At 37.3% G+C, this 16,486-nt stretch overlaps 2 protein-coding genes across 3 annotated transcripts in view; one reads left to right on the forward strand and one right to left on the reverse strand.

Annotated features, from left to right (window-relative positions):
• ETFDH (electron transfer flavoprotein dehydrogenase) overlaps positions 1-783 on the forward strand; it is a 30,541-nt gene extending 29,758 nt beyond the window's left edge. For both annotated transcript variants that reach the window (XM_045552180.1, XM_045552181.1), the window contains one exon: positions 446-783. In XM_045552180.1, coding sequence (XP_045408136.1) covers positions 446-609 — 164 coding nt within the window. In that variant the 3' untranslated portion in view covers positions 610-783. The remainder of the gene's footprint in view (positions 1-445) is intronic.
• Positions 784-1,269: 486 nt separating this feature from the next.
• Positions 1,270-14,513, reverse strand: PPID (peptidylprolyl isomerase D). The gene is made up of 10 exons (XM_045552182.1): positions 14,328-14,513; positions 12,445-12,585; positions 10,645-10,751; positions 8,016-8,204; positions 7,014-7,136; positions 6,764-6,870; positions 4,946-5,087; positions 2,990-3,076; positions 2,854-2,896; positions 1,270-1,652 (listed from the first exon to the last, which is right to left on the reverse strand). Exons 1-10 carry the CDS (start codon positions 14,410-14,412, stop codon positions 1,564-1,566), a joined length of 1,113 nt encoding a protein of 370 aa, XP_045408138.1. The 5' UTR covers positions 14,413-14,513; the 3' UTR covers positions 1,270-1,563.
• Between the last annotated feature and the right edge of the window lie 1,973 nt (positions 14,514-16,486).

Genomic DNA, 16,486 nt, shown 5'->3' on the forward strand with positions numbered 1-16,486 from the left:
AAAAGTTAACAGCCACAGTGTGTGGTAAGCGCTTGCTTAAGATGGACAAGGCGTCACATTCATGGGTGGAAGACATGAATAGAAACATGTTCCAACTGATAGCATGGATACTACCCAAGGGTTCAGGCATCCACTGGGGGCTGGAACGTGTCCCCTCTGGGTAAGGGAGATTACTGTACATGAGACTCAAAGACTGAGTATTGAGTACCCTTGTTAGTGAGACTAACTCAGCCAAATACTACTGTTCCTTCTTTTATTATGGACATGTAATTTACACTAACAGCAACAGTACATGCCAAGATCTTCGTAATATTCTCTACAGGTAAACATTCAGAAAATATCCTTCAAGGTTTCTGTAGCCACTGGTTCTAGGACTTTAATTTCTACTTTTGAATTTAAAAATTTTAAGTTAGGGACTTCAATATTGTTTATTTTTACTTTACAGGAGTTTATGAATTTGTACCTTTGGAACAAGGTGATGGATTTCGGTTACAGATAAATGCTCAGAACTGTGTGCATTGTAAAACATGTGATATTAAAGATCCAAGTCAGAATATTAACTGGGTGGTACCCGAAGGTGGAGGAGGACCTGCCTACAATGGAATGTAAACTGAAACTTATTTCATTTGCAGGCATGTTTGATAGCCAGTGCCTTAAAAAGTATGGCGAGCTAACATTAAAATGTTTAGAGGTTAACAAGTATCAAAATATCTTGCAGCATATTATTGATGAGAATGTTCACAAAATAATTAGAAATAAAAATTTTATACTATTTCTAAAATTGCCCCATAAAATTATGAATATGTCTCTTAAATAAAACTTTAATAATGATGTAGCATCTACTTATCTCTTCAGTTCTTCAGAAATTCAGTACCAACAGGAAAATGCACTGTTGGACTTTATTACACACTTGCATTGCCAAGTTTAAGTCTTAAGTGTAAAAATGAACATATATTCTAGACCAGAGGTCAGTATCCAGCTCACCACGTATTATTAATAATAGTAATTATTAGTTTTATTAGTTTTATTGAAACACAGCCATGCCCATTGTTTACACATTGTCTATGGCTAAATTTGAGTTACAACTGCAGAGTGAGTAGTGGTGACAGACTACATGGTCCACAAAGCCTAAACATCTGTACTATCTGGCCCTTTGCAGAAAAGGTCTGCCCACCCCTGAACAAGTATATATATACTACATACAAGTGTAAAACACCAGCACAAACTAACCATAGATGCATCAAAGAATTGACGGAAACAATACAAATATATGAACTTAAGCTTTCACCTATTTATTCAACAAGTGTCTTTAGGAGTTTAAAAACAAACTAGACACCATTATTCTTTGTAAATGCACATAACCATTTTTTTAAAAAACCAACTTCAATGTATTGAAACACTTTAACAGCAAACCCCCATCAGTATTTATAACTGTAAACAATGGGGAACTGAGGTGTCAAAGGAAACACATTAGGGATCATATATAATAGACAAAAACCTACATTTCCTTATTGCCTTTATACAATCAACACACAGTATTTAAGCAAAACTGAATCCTTATTATTAAGCAAACATTTTTGCATATACTGCCTTCTCTTTATCTTTCTGTGCCTTTATCTTCTGTTTGACTTTCAGCAACTCTGCCTGGATAGCTGAAAAATATGCAATACAAGTTATTTCTCAAAACATCCAAAAAATAAGATAACCAACAAACTTTTAATGATAGTTAACTCCCCCTTGATAAAACTTTTCTCCTCCATAAAGTAACTGAGCCCCAATAACAGAAAATTCTATTCTAAGAATAATATGAACTCAAGAATCTTAAAGTACAATTTTTAGAAGACTGTTAACTGAGAGAACTCAATTACACAGGGCTCTGCCTTCTCCTTCTTCATTAGAGAGGACAGTAACTGCCTCCCTTGTTTCCTTTTAGCAATAAGAAACCAAACTTTTTTTTTTTTTTTTTTGAGATAGGGTCTCACTCTGTCACCTGGGGTAGAGTGCAGTGACAGGATCATAGCTCACTGCAACCTCAAACTCCTAAGCTCAAGCGATCCTCCTACCTCAGCCTCCCGAGTAGCTGGGACTACAGGTGCACGCCACCATGCCCAGCTAATTTTTTCTATTTTTTGTAGAGATAGGGTCTGACTCTTGCTCAGGCTGGTCTCAAACTCCTGGCCTCAACCAATCCTCCTACCTCAGCCTTCCAAAGTGCTAGGATTACAGGCAAAGATATTTTTTAATATCTAGATCTAGTGTGACTGTTCATAATTGGCTTACCTGAAAAACAAGCTTATTTTTGTTAGTTTCCTAAAACATATAACCAGTAGCTAGAATACTAGGTTATGGCCACTTTCAGCTCAAGGAATGTCCCAAATGTTATATTTAGCATGAATACTGTTATCTTTTAGTGCTGAGGTTTCTTTTTTTTCCACAAGCCATGAAATGAAGTTTACTGACGAAGGACAAAATAGGTTTACAGAGCAAGAACAAGACAAGTTCACCACAGAATGGTGAACAGACCTCTGTGTCTTAACAAAAGGGCCTAGGTGCTGAGCTTTCAACTAGAATTACCGTAATAGGAACTGGATCTCAGATGATATGGTAAATACGAACAGTATTCACATATGTGAAAAACTAGTACATTATTGAGGGTGCCCAGAACTCTTTGAGGACAGGTCCCTTGACTATCTTGTTCATTACTATATGATCAATGCCATGGAGATATTTATTTGTTCAGCAGATATTACAGAATATTTGTTAATATTTGATATCTGCAAAGGAAACAATGGTTCGTAAGGATAAATTTTGAGACAACAAAATGAACTTTCACTAGAAAAACTGCCAACTTACCTTTATCTTCTGGTGCTATCTCCTGAGCTTTCTTAAGATCTGCCTTTAATTGGAAAAAAACGTTAAGAAAATTAGGTGTATGATTTATAAGGTGGTTGTCTATATTAAAAAATTAAACATTAAGAACAAAATTTACCAATGCTTGATCATATTCTTTTAATCCTTGCCATCCTTGAGCTCTGCGATACAGAGCTTTGGTATTTGATGGGTCTATTTCAAGGGCCTACCAAAAAAAATTATAAAATTAAAATTATAAGTATTAAACGTACATGCCAAATCTCAGTTTATTGCCTGTCAAGTCCAAATCTACCCTTCACTGCTCTGTGAAAATGGAGCTGAAACCTGTAAATAGCTCTCTTCTGCCAGCAGCCACTATGTTTTGTCAGTAGAGGGCACTAAACAGACATCAGGGAGAAGGATGTTTCTCTTCCGGTGCTCCTCTCAGCACTGTGCTTTCTATCTCCTGATTGGACCCTCATATATTTATATGAGAAAACCATTCTTAATAAATAATAAAAGTTGGCCAGGCGTGGTGGCTCACGTCTGTAATCCTAGCACTCTGGGAGGCCGAAGCGGGTGGATCGCTCGAGGTCAGGAGTTCGAGACCAGCCTGAGCAAGAGCAAGACCCCGTCTCTACCAAAAATAGAAATTATCTGGACAGCTAAAAATATATATAGAAAAAAATTAGCCAGGCATGGTGGCACATGCTTGTAGTCCTAGCTACTTGGGAGGCTGAGGCAGCAGGATTGCTTAAGCCCAGGAGTCTGAGGTTGCTGTGAGCTAGGCTGACGCCATGGCACTCTAGCCTGGATAAGAGAATGAGACTCTGTCTCAATAAAAAAAAAAAAAAAAAAAAAAAAAAGATTTAAAAAATAAATAAATAAATAAATAATAAAAGTTTGCATATACTCTTTTACTTGAAATCTAGGGTTTTGTTAGGAATATGAATAACTTTTAATAACTTTTAAAAGACTTTATGTTTCAGGTCTCTCCCCTGAAACATTTTAAAAATAATTTTGTTTATGTAACATCTTTTAAAGGCCCATACTCTGATTTTTACTGAAGTGGATATATTATCTGCCTCACAAAAGTCAAAAAGATCAAGAGTGAAGACCAATCTTTTCTTTTGGTAAGTTTTTTCCTGTTATATGCTCCCTTTTAAATATATTTTTATGGCTTATTCCACCTACCCTACCAAATTAGGATCTCATGTTAGTTCTAGTTGCTCTGAGCATAGCTGATCTAAGTACATAGCTTAACATGCAAAATACATAAAATGTTTAGTTTGGAAAATTTTTCAAACACACTACAGAATAGAGTCAGAACTGCTCTATTTGAGGAAGATAATGCCACCTTTCTACAAGGTATGTTAGCATACCTAGATGGCCTTCATAAAGAGAACACCTTTCTGCTTATTCCAATAGTACCCATTCTCCCTATATAAATCCTAATAACGCTAAACTGAAATTGACCCCCTGCTATCCCAAATCTATTCAGCTTCATAAGAGCACAGACCTGTCTTTTAATTAAAATAACTAGTCTCTATTACATGCTTAAAATGTGCGAAGCATTGTACTAAATGCCTTACATTATTTTATATAATCTTTTATAACCACTCCATGAGGTATAGGTATTATTTCTATTTTACAGGTAAAGAAATTAAGACTGTAAAATTAGGAATTTACCCAAGACCACAAAGCTAGTGAGTGGCAGAGACCTAATTAAAAAAAAAAAAAAAAAACTGTCTTTGACTCTACAACTCATATTCTTGACCATTCCTGGCTTCGTCTTCCAATGCCTAGCATATAATAGGTGGTCTTAAATGAATAAATGAGCTGATATATATGCTTTGGGGGGAAAAAAGGAAAGTACCTTCGTAGATATTATGTGATAGTGTTAAAAGCAATACGAATAAACTGAAAGAACTAAAGGTCCAAAATAATTAGAGACAAGATGTCTCAGATTATGTTTCATCAAGCTTCATTAGGTCCTATATAATAAGATATACTAAAGTATATAAAAATTGCTTTTATTCAACTTGATATGTCATAATCCAACTCCTTCAAAAAGTTCAAGATCAAACAGACTTACCTCCAAACAACTGTCAATTGCTCCCTGCCAATTTGACATCTTCAGTTTACAAGCACCAATATTCAGTACACAGCTTAAAGCTACAGGTTGCAGCTTAGATCTGTCTGCTTTCTCAATAATAGCCTTTGAACCATCCACATACCTGGAGAACCATTAATAAAAGCAGTATGTAATGCCACATAAACAAGACTTACTCTGCTTCTGCAACTGTCAAAAACTGTTATGTCATTTCTGATATAAAAAGCTCATCAAATGCTAATATTAATACTATTAATGATCATAATCTCTTTATTACTTTATTTTTCTTTAGGAGATTTTTTTATTTGCCTCAACTTTTTTCCCAAAGTATTTAAAGAGACCAATTTAAGAACAATTCCCAAATCTAATTATGCACTAGCAACACTTTTCTGTTTTTAAAACTCAGGTTCCCATTATGTACTTTCCAATGTAATTATGTTGGTGAAGAGAATTAAATGGGGAATAATGGGTGAAGAGAATCCTTTAGTATTGAATTGTCCACTGAAAGGGGCCCAGAAACAGCACACCTGGCTCTCAGTAGTTTCTTTTCTCTGAAAGAAATCAGAGCTCCTTAGAGAAAATGCTGATACCAGATGTGAAAGCAAGGTAAATGTAAGATGAGCATAGAACACCTTGTGCAAGAAAGTAAACAAGTGTTCACAAACTAGTAAGAAAGGGGGTTTCCACTGAATAAATTTGGAACCCTTTGGGTATCAAGAAGAATGATGGGAACAGTATATTAACAAATTGAATTGAAAAATATCCCTGGGTCTCTAATGACACTAAAAAATGGGGGGAGGGTGGCTCTTGCAAACAGAAGAATGCCAGCTAATAAATGTAGAATGTTAAAATAAGAAAATCACAGCTCTGCAATCATCAGTGTAATAATTAGGCAAGGATCTTCAATGATCCCCCACCTCTACAATGCTAAAACCATTGCATGAAAGTTTATTAGGATCTGGATAATCTCACAGTACTACCTCACAGACTACTTATTACTTATAAAGGGGAAAAAGGTACTTTTGTAACATATACTTCTGGCTGACATCACTCTAACCAAGTGCCCTAAACTCAAAACAAGCCAAACTGACATGTGCCTTCAGGATGTGATATCACAGAAAATATACAACATCACCTGCCTAAGTCCTCTGGCCAAAATATTTCTCAAACTAATCTTAAGGAAACAAACACATATGAATGGTAGTCTATAAAACAACTGACTTGGATTCCACAAAAAATGCAAATGAATAAAAAACCAGGGGAGGTAGGTACCATTAACAGTGAGAAATAACCAAGAGATATTACATTCAAATATTACACAATGCAGGATCTTAATTTGGACCCTGGATCAAAAACAAAAAAAACTGAAACAATTGGGGAAATTTGTATATGGATGACAGATTATTATGTTATCAATATTATTTGGGCAGTATTTTAATGGTATTGTGGTTATGTAAAATGTCCTTCTTTTTAGTAGATATATGCTGAAATATTTAGGGGTAAAGTATCATGGTATCTGCAACTTCCTTTCAAAATTATTCTGCAAAAACAAAAATAGCAAAAGTTAAAAATTGGTGAATGTAGGTAAAGGTATGAGAAATTATGGAATATTCTTTCAACTTTTCTGTATTTTGAAATTTTTCAAAATAAGCTGGGGGCAACAAAAGAAATGCAACTATTTCAACACACCTGGTTATTCCACAAGTAATGAGCCAAAAATATAATGAGCAATTCTGAATTTCAGCTTATAATGAAATTTATAAGTTCTTGAAAGTAACTTATTAAAAATATTTTTATTACCTTAAAACTTTCGTATATTTTTTAATGGCCATCTCCCACTTCTGGGACTTGAAAAAATTATTTCCAATGTTTTTTAAGTCTTCTGTTATTAATAAAATTTTATCTACCTGTATAAAAAATACAAATGTTCAATTTTAGTAAGTAATGTGGTTTAATGCTAGGTCTATCATGACATATTGACACAAAACCTCAAACTTTTAGTACTAAGTATTTTTATTTATTAAAGTTTAACTAATCTGAAAATACTCACATCTTTTAAATCAATATCCGCATCCTCAGGGAAATCTGGATGACTGTCGCCAGAACCATCTTTTGGGACTATTCCCCAATCATCCCCTTCCTTCAATTCTCCACATGCTGCAATAACGCACAACTGTAAAAATAATCCTAAATTGTTGAAGTGCACTACCATATTAGTGAGAGATTAAAAATGTGTCTAGGTTTAAAAGCTGTATGGCTGGAACTCATGTGCAACACTGTCTAATTCAGATTTACATTAGAAGGCTATCTGCTATAATTACAATAATGCCCTTTATAGACATTCCAACTGATATATCACTATTTGTATTTTATTGCTATTCAGGAGCTCAGTGAACACTAAGTTGTAAATTTTATCATTCTCTGTGTAATTGTCTTTAGGTGCAGCATGAGCCTTCAGTTTACTACTATTCCCTTCATACACTGAGTGACAGCCTACCTCCTACAGGTAATTGAGTTTCCAATTCCCACTCACAGCCCTGTCACTTACGTTGGATAGTATTACAGTCATTATGATTCACAGACATTTAAAACACAAGGATCTTAAGAGAGAATCTAGTCTTAGTCCTTAAGCAATTTAGATTACTGAAGAATGAAGAAACAGGCCCAGAAAAGTAACCAGATCAAGGCCAAACTTCTATTAATGGCACGATCCAGACAAGATTTTAGGTTTACTGTCGTCCTCTTTCTTCTGTGTACTAGTATACATACTGACTCAAAAATTTTGCAGGTCTAAGAAGACTTAAGTAATCTAGCAAAGATCACCAACATGGAAGTTGAAATAAGAATAAAAATTGCCTTCTTTAAAACTACCCTAGTCATCTTTCCCATTGTAGAAAACAGTTAAAAAGTGGCAGATCTAGGCTCCCATACCAAAAGCCATTCTAATGTTTTTCCAATTTTTCCAGCCCATAATCACCCAATCCTTTTACTTAAATTTCTTTAAGATAGCAACTAATAAAATAAGTGTATTTCACTGTAACTTTTTACTTACTTTGGTAGGTTTTTCACCTTTCACTTCTACATTTTCCAGTATCCTTGCCACACCTATTCCTTTAATTACTTGGCCAAACACCACATGTTTCCCATCCAAATGAGGAGTTGGAACTGTTGTGATAAAGAACTGAGAACCATTTGTATTTCGGCCTGCATTTGCCATGCTCAATAAACCCTCTCGATCATGCTGTAGAAATAAAATCATTAAAAGAAAATCAAAGTTAGAGGTATTAGTCTGAACTGTTCTTTTACTGACTATTCACATAAAACTGGTATGGACAGACCTATCTAGATCAAACTTTGCTTTTTTTACTTTTAAAATTTTTAAATTACATTTTTCTTTGTATAAATCACAACCTTTGGCCAGGCATAGTGGCTCACACCTGTATCCCAGCACTTTGGGAGGCTGAGGTAGGAGGATTGCTTGAGCCCAAGAGTTCAAGACCAACCTGGGCTGGTGCAAGACCCCCATCCATCTCTACAAAAAATAAGAAAAATTAGCCAGGTATGGTGGCATGTGCATGTAGTCCTAGCTAATTGGGAGGCTCAGGCAGGAGGACTGCTGAGCCCAGGAGTTCAAGGACACAGTGAATTATGATCCTGCCACTGCACTCTAGCCTTGGCAACAGATCAAGACCCTGTCTCTGGAAAAAAAAAAAAAAAAAAAATTGCAGCCTTTAATTCACAAAACATGGGATACTTAATCACTTTTTAAACTTTAAGAAAAGCTCATGAATCCAAATAAGATAACAGAAATAGTGGAGGTGGGGAGTTGTTTCTAAATTGGCCATCTTGAGAAGATGCTTATAATTCGTATTTAAGATGCAGCATTAATGAAATCTAGTAATATATTTTGCCCTCTCTATGATGGATGCTCTTTTTTCTGGGAAGACCTGAAAAGTCTTCCCACATTCATAAATGGGCCCAACATTATGAGTCTTCCTTTACATATCAATAAACTGGGAATAGTAATCCGATATTGCAATTATTTACTTATTTATTTTTTGAGACAAGGTCTCACTCTGTGGCCTGAGCTAGAGTGCAGTGTTGTCATCATAGCTCGCTGCAACCTCAAACTCCTGGCCTCTAGCAATCCTCTGGGCTCAGACTCCTCCAAGTGCCATGAGCCACCACACTTGGCCTTGGAATGCTGAATATAAATAAGGCATTCAGTTAGGTATTTTCCTAATCTCAAAAGAACACAAATCTTAACGGCTTTCATCTCAGGTGAATCACCTCTTCAGAAAGTGCTCAAAATGCTGCATACATCTTGAAACCAAAATTCTGCCTTGGCATCATCATCTTGTTCAAAGGTTCTGTAAAACCCAGTTTCTTCAACTTTTCACTTCATCTCTTAGGCTTTCTAAATGTATTCTTTGTTGGTACATGCATTATAACACTCATGGTATATGTCATGTCTCAAGTCAGTCTACCTAAAATGTCTTTTACCCCTTCAATCTAAATCAAATTCACCTTTCAAAGCCACCGAGTTTGTAGATGGCAAGAACTGTGTCCTTTCTTTAGACCCCCCCACTTTCTTTTTATCAATGTGATTGTCATGTAATCTTAGTTTCAACCTTCTGGTAGCTTCCTTTGTTTACTGCAATATTAACTAGGATACTAACTTTATTTCCTAAGCCTCCCACTGCCTTTGTATTTCTCACCCACACCCCTTCTTCAATCCTGCATCTATACTTTAGTTCCTGCCCAACCAAATTTTAGCCACCCTGAAAGTCCCAGTTTGCACAGCGAAGTACCCATTCCTCCTCAATGTCTTCCCTAATAATTTGGACCACATAATTCATACCTTTCAAGTTATGTACTATCAATGTTATACAAGCAAGGATATTCCATCAATTTAGCATTTATGTGCATTCCATTATTCAGTTGTCCCATGTGTTTTAATCTTATCTCTTAGTAGGATTATAAATTCCTGGTCATCAACGCCTTTCATTTTTATAAACCCTTCGATGCCAGTGACAGTACTGAGCATACAGTTGCAGTCAATAAATACTATTTAAAAGATTGATGTCATTTTCTTTTCAAATTATCCTATTACCCTGCTCATACTCCTCACTTCCAAAGATATCGCTTTACTTTTGTACTTACGTGTTCATCCTCATAACTTGACGATGCAGTATATCCCAGTTACATCTGGGGACAATAAAGAAGGCACAGGCACCACTAATCTCCAGTAGGAGCTGGGACGTTAACCATATTCACTAGTTGCAAATCCCCTAACACCCCAGATATTAGTGATAGTTTTATCAACTCTTCAAATTCAAATAAAGACACACAAGTTACCATCCTTCCAATAATGATAATATTTTTCCTGGAAACAATTTTGCCATATGGTGGCTGCACTTAAAAACTCATCAGCTTAACTAAAAAAAAAAACAAAAAACAAAAAAACAAAAAACCAATCTGGATCACACTGAAATAACTCTGATATTCATTACTGGGTGAAAACTTGCCATACTAAAGACCCATATTTACAAATGTAATTCCTTTTATAAGAAAAGGAGAATCTAAGCACAGATGACTTTTTTTGGTGTCTTAATCCAACACATATTTCAGACAGAAAACAATCTTTTTAACAGCAATAACATGCATTTTCTCTACTTCACCTTGTAATAGAAATTTTCATCTTCAAATTTTTCGCCATAAATACTTTCTCCACCTGTTCCATTCTGATTTGAGAAGTCTCCACCTTGAATCATAAATTTCTTAATAACTACAAACAAGGAAAATGGCTATTAGTGACTGAGACATGATGACTTCAACAATATTAACTGACAAGTATGTAATGATTAAGACAACCTTCCTAAACCATGACTCTAGTCATGTCACTCTCCTGTCTTTCTACAGCCATACCCACAAGACTCCACACTCTAAAGGCTTTTCACAATCTGAGTCCAACCTACTTTTACTGCCTGATACCTCCCCTATAAAATTGTCACAAACATCCCAAAGTTGTATCTCCTAATTTTTCGCCCACAGTATCTTGACTCTAATACATCATAATGATCTATCTCTTCCAGCAAACAATGAATTCCTCTTAAGTACAGCAACAGTCCTGTTTTTCATCTTGTAACTATGTGCATGGCTGGGCACATCAGAGTTACTCAATTATTGCCTGTAAATTTGTTATACCCTAACAGAAATACCTGAGCAAATATTACCACTTTGTGTCAAGGTTTACCAAGACCTCTCCCACTTTCCAAGATCCCTAGGGCTCACGGGATATAGCACTTGGTTGTATCCCAGTAGCAAGGACATACAGCCAGGTTCAAAGAAGACAAGACATAAGCAGAGTCTGGAGGAATCCACGTGCAGGCCTCCTTATGTTCTCCCCCCCCATGAAGGATCATAGAACACACACTTCCCCCAGCAATGAAAATGCAGCAGCACGTGTACAATGTTTCTGCCCAGAAGAGGCAACAAGAGACTCAGTAGCACCCAAGGTATTTATTGGGCACTCTCTGTCATGTAGGCAGGCACTCTCTTCCCAGCATGTACCAAAATTCTAGACTCCCCCCCAAAAAAGCAGATGTTCAGCATAAATCATGTGTTTGTACAATCTAGGCATAGCAAATCACCCTTATGATTTAGGAAATGGTTCAAGTGCCAAGTTCCCAAGTGCTATTCTTGCAGACAGACCTTTCTAAGGATAGCAGTCTCAGCCTGGCTATGTTATATATTTTCTGCAAATACCTTAATAGCATTTTCTGATAGTTTATTAAACATGAAAGTAAATCAATAGTTTAAATATCAATGTTAATTTTTTAATAAATCAAGTTTTTTTAAAAAAGTAACCACTCATATCATTATAGTTTAACTTATTAGTCTATTTATTAAACAAATATTTACTGAGTGCCTACTCAACAACCATACTAGATTCTTAAGACATAACAGTAAGAACATAGAGTTCCTGAACTCACAGAGACTACAGTCTATTTGGGGGAACCATCAATTACTAAACAAAGGTATGATTACAAAGTGTGATAAGCAGTATAAAATGGCATATTTTAATCACATATCACCAATGTGTTCAAGACATTGAGACTTCAAATCCTCAGCCTTCCTAAGCAACCATGCCCATAACTTTTTTGTTACCAAGCAAACTAAGATCAGCTTATCAATCACGGCCACGCCCTTCCTTTTTCAATCAAATCACCTTGGAGTGAAGGAGTTAGAGGACTTGCAAAGCTGCGGTAGTCCATTTCTTACCTCCCCATAAGTAATTCCATCTCTCACAGCCTAGCCTGTATGAAACTAAGCTACTCCATCAGATGTCAAAGGTTCTGCTTGGAAACTAACAGTACTTTTTAACCTTCACTCCCTACTTAGTGTTTTCTTCCCTAACTCCTAAAGAACAGGACTTATTTATTATGATGAATAATCAGATTCAGAAAATTTACACATACTTCGATGGAAAGGGCATCCTTTGAAATGGAGAGGTTTCCCTGTTGTGGGTCCAGTGCCTTTTTCTCCTGTACATAGTGCACGAAAATTTTCTGCAGTTTTGGGTACAATATCTGCAAACAATTCTAAGACAATTCGACCAACTAAAAGAAAAGAAAATGAAATCTTGTCAGTATGTGAAACAACCAACCAAACAGGCAAATAATAAAGACAGTTGTATAATTATGGCAAAAGATGACTCATGAATTACCAAATCCCCTTTTATTGTCATTTTTTTTTTTTGCAACTTCAAGAACACAGTATGTTGTTATTAACTATAGTCACCATGTTGTACAAGAATCTTGAACTTATTCCTCCTTTCTAACTGAAATTTATGAATCCTTTGACCAGCACTTCCCCAGCCCCTGGTACCCACATTCTACTTCAAGGTCAACTTTTTTAGAATCCACATATAAGTGAAATCATGTGGTATTTGTCTTCCTGGGCCTGGCTTATTTCAATTAACATAATGTCTTCCATATCTATTCGTGTTGTCAAAAATGACAGGATTTCATTGTTTTTTAAGGTTGACTAGTATTCCACTGTGTGTATAACACATTTTCTTTATCCCTTCATCTGCTGATGGACGTTTATCTTGATTCCATTACCTTGGCTATCACAAGTAATGCTGCAATGAATATGGGAGTGCAGATCTCTTCCACATACCAACGTCATTGCCTTTGGATATATATATATCAGTAGTGGGATTGGTGGACCTTACTGTCATTTTTCTAATATTCAGATTTAATCTACCAAAAGTTTACTGTCATGTATCTAAATAGATTCGAAACATCATACAAAGTATCACAACCAATTAGAGTAACCAGCAGTAGATTAGCACCATAGAAGGGACACCAGGAAGTACTACGGTTTTAAACCCTGAGTAATTTCTTCAAGAGGTACTCAGACTCTCCAATCACGAAGTAACCAACAAGAGAAAATTCAATATCCTTTAAAGTGGTCAGGTTAGCCAAGTTTTATGTATACTTGTAGCCTTTGTGCTCTACGAAGTTTCCTAGTGCAGCCTCCAAAGCAAAAGCTGAGAAAGTTTCTCCTCTAGAAAGCTTCTAAGACAGGTGAAAATAAATCTACCACTAGTTCCATAACAAACAGAATGGACGAGCAAATGTGTGTGTCCTGTACATGCATTCAAACACACTGCCTGGCCAGTAATTCTAACATGTTCCAGAACAAGACCGATTCAATTACAAAACAACATGCTTCCTAACTCACCAGAGCATAGGAACTTCTGAGCTGCTGTGTAACCTAGGCAACCACATGGCTAAGTTGAGTTCATTTTCCCGGTGCCAAAATACAGAAAATGCTCGCCTATCTGACTGGACTTCCAAGTTAAAAATCAGTAACAAGGAAAAGGCAATAAGCAAACAAGTGGTTTTAATTTATAAATAACATGGCAGATGCTGATATATGTATTTTGTGCGCCAAAACATATGGCGTGCCTGGAGCCTAGCAGTCGCGTATCCCAGGAGCCTTCTGAACTGGCCCACTGCAAACCTAAAACAATCCTATTTCATGCTAAGTGGTGCAAAGGTGGCGGGGAAGTGGAACCAGATCAGGAGAGGCAAATCTAAAGGCCGCCACAATTCCTGAACCAGACATTTCTAGAAACTTCTGCACGACCGATGGCATTGGGACAAGGGCGATGGCTCGACCTAGCCCTAGACACCCGGGCTTGTTCCAGCGGACCAGACTAGGCAGCCATCCCCGCCCCCCTCCACGACAGTGAGCAGCCCCCGGCCCGAACAGCGCGCTCCCCGCCCCTCCTGGAGTCCCCGAATCCCGGGAACCTACGGTCCTTCCTGCGAGCGTCAGACACTCTCCTCACCTCGCTCCCCTCCGATGTCCACGTCAAAGAACACTCGGGGGTTACTGGGGTTGGAGAGTTTAGCTTGGGGTGAAGGGTGCGACATTTCGACTTGCAGACGCGTTTGGAAGCAAGATCCGGACACCTCGTGGCGGCCCCGCAGCTCGAACTCTAGAGCGCCTCTAGCCGGCGGAGGTTGGAGGAGGCGCTGAGGGAGCCACTTCCGGCGCGAGGCCCGGAAGCCGCGGCCTGACTTCCGGCACCGCCTCCCCGCGGCTTTTCAACGCGCTCGGGCGGCGCGCATGCGGCGCTCCTGCGCTTGTACCTGGCTTCTCATTCGCTGAAATTCCCAATTCTTTTTATTCTTTTCGTTTGCATTCCATTGTCTTTCCTACCATTGTAGTGTAGAAAGCTTTAGAGGCAACTCTATTCGAGCCTTAGGTCTGCCACTAACTGGCGTGTGACTTCTCTCAATATGCTCTTCTGGAAAATGGAAATAAAAATGCTTATCTCGGAAGGTCGTTTCGAAGATTGAACACGTAAGTCACTCGGCACAATACCTGACACAAACTAGCAGTTCTTAATCAATAGGAGCCTTATTATTGTCATACTGTTATAATTTGATCTTCACGTTACACTCCAAAGAGCTGAAGCCGAGAGTCCAGAAGAGGGCATAGTTTTGATTCCTAATAAAACTGTTTTATTATAGTCCATTTTTCCCTTATGGGAATGTGTGTGAAATATTTTACCTATATATATGAGGAGAACATAGTCTCACCTCTTGATAAAGCCCAGTTTTGGAGAAAAGTGGGAACTTCCCTGCATAGTTGCATTGACCGCTAATTCTGTTGGAGCCCAGAGACTTGGATTCGGCCCGAGGCTTATCTTATCAATAATGCTTAAGGTATCTTTAGATGCTTACCGTTTTTTTCCTGATGAGAAAGTAAAGAGACATGGTAGTTGAATGCAGCACACATAGAGTATATCTCAAAAGCCAGGTGTTTTGTGTCGATAGCAGCAGCCAGAGTGGCCTTTGGAAGGAAAGACCAGTGCTAATTTTCCGCTATCAGAACTGCCACCATCTATACACATGAAGGCTCATGTCCTGATTGCTGCGCGGTCTTAGGACATGTAAAAATTAGAATGGTCATGGTTAAAGAACAACTGGTTCCTACTCTCAACTTGAAGTGGCCTATGATATTGTACACTGGATGAAGCATTAAAGTTGATCTTTTTTTTTTTTTTTTGAGACAGTCTCACCCTCTTGCCTGGGCCAGAGTGCCGTGTCATCACCTTAGCTCACAGCAACCTCAAACTCCTGGGCTCAAGCAATCCTCCTGCCTCAGCCTCCCAAGTAGCTGGGACTACAGGCATGTGCCACCATGCCCAGCTAATTTTTTCTATTTTTAGTTGTTTCACTAATTTCTTTCTATTTTTAGTTGAGACTGGGTCTGACTATTGCTTAGGCTGGTCTCAAACTGCTGAGCTCAAGCAATCCTCCCGCCTCGGCCTCCCAGAGTGCTAGGATTACAGGGTGAGCCACCGCGCCTGGCCTAAAGTTGATCTTAAAAAAGAAAAAAAAAATGCAATGAGTTCAAGTTCTGACTACAATATATACTATGAGTGTGACCAAAGAACATTCATCTAATTTCTTTGAACCTGCTTGCTTTTCAGTAAAGTGGAAAAGAACAGAGTATGAGAATGGAAAGAGATGATGTGCGCATTTGCATTGCAAACTCTAAAGCATTTGTATACAAAGACTTTTTTTAAAATCACTATGCAAATGAAATGCTGTGATATCTGGGTTTGTTTTAAAATAATCTGGGGTCAGGTGAGTGGGTAGAGTTATGGACGAAACCAAATTGGCCAGGCAGATAATTGGTGCATGGGGGTTTATTATACTACTCTCCTTATTTTTGCATATTTAAAATTTTTCATAATAAAAAAATATTTTACAAGGGACAAAAGAAATTACTTGTCCAGTTTTTACTAGGTGCTCTTTATAAAACTAACTTGTAAAGTCATTTTTAATTAAAATACCAACATCTTTTTATAATCAAAAAAGTGAAATATTAGGACAAATCAATAAGGACATTATATTGATTAAATATTTCTGTGTAATCACGAAGTTCCATCATTAACAAAATGCATACATACATGGACATGCCCAGATAGATAGT

The sequence above is a fragment of the Lemur catta genome, chromosome 5 (assembly GCF_020740605.2).
Source record: "Lemur catta isolate mLemCat1 chromosome 5, mLemCat1.pri, whole genome shotgun sequence".
Taxonomy (NCBI): Eukaryota; Metazoa; Chordata; class Mammalia; order Primates; family Lemuridae; genus Lemur; species Lemur catta.

Excerpts from the sequence above, each read along its gene's own strand:
- PPID (XM_045552182.1), bottom strand. The coding sequence starts at position 14,412 with ATGTCGCACCCTTCACCCCAAGCTAAACTCTCCAACCCCAGTAACCCC. Across the intron at positions 8,205-10,644 it reads ATGAAAATTTCTATTACAAG|CATGATCGAGAGGGTTTATT; the intron begins GTGAAGTAGAGA and ends TTATTTCTACAG. Across the intron at positions 2,897-2,989 it reads AAGAATATGATCAAGCATTG|GCAGATCTTAAGAAAGCTCA; the intron begins GTAAATTTTGTT and ends TTCCAATTAAAG.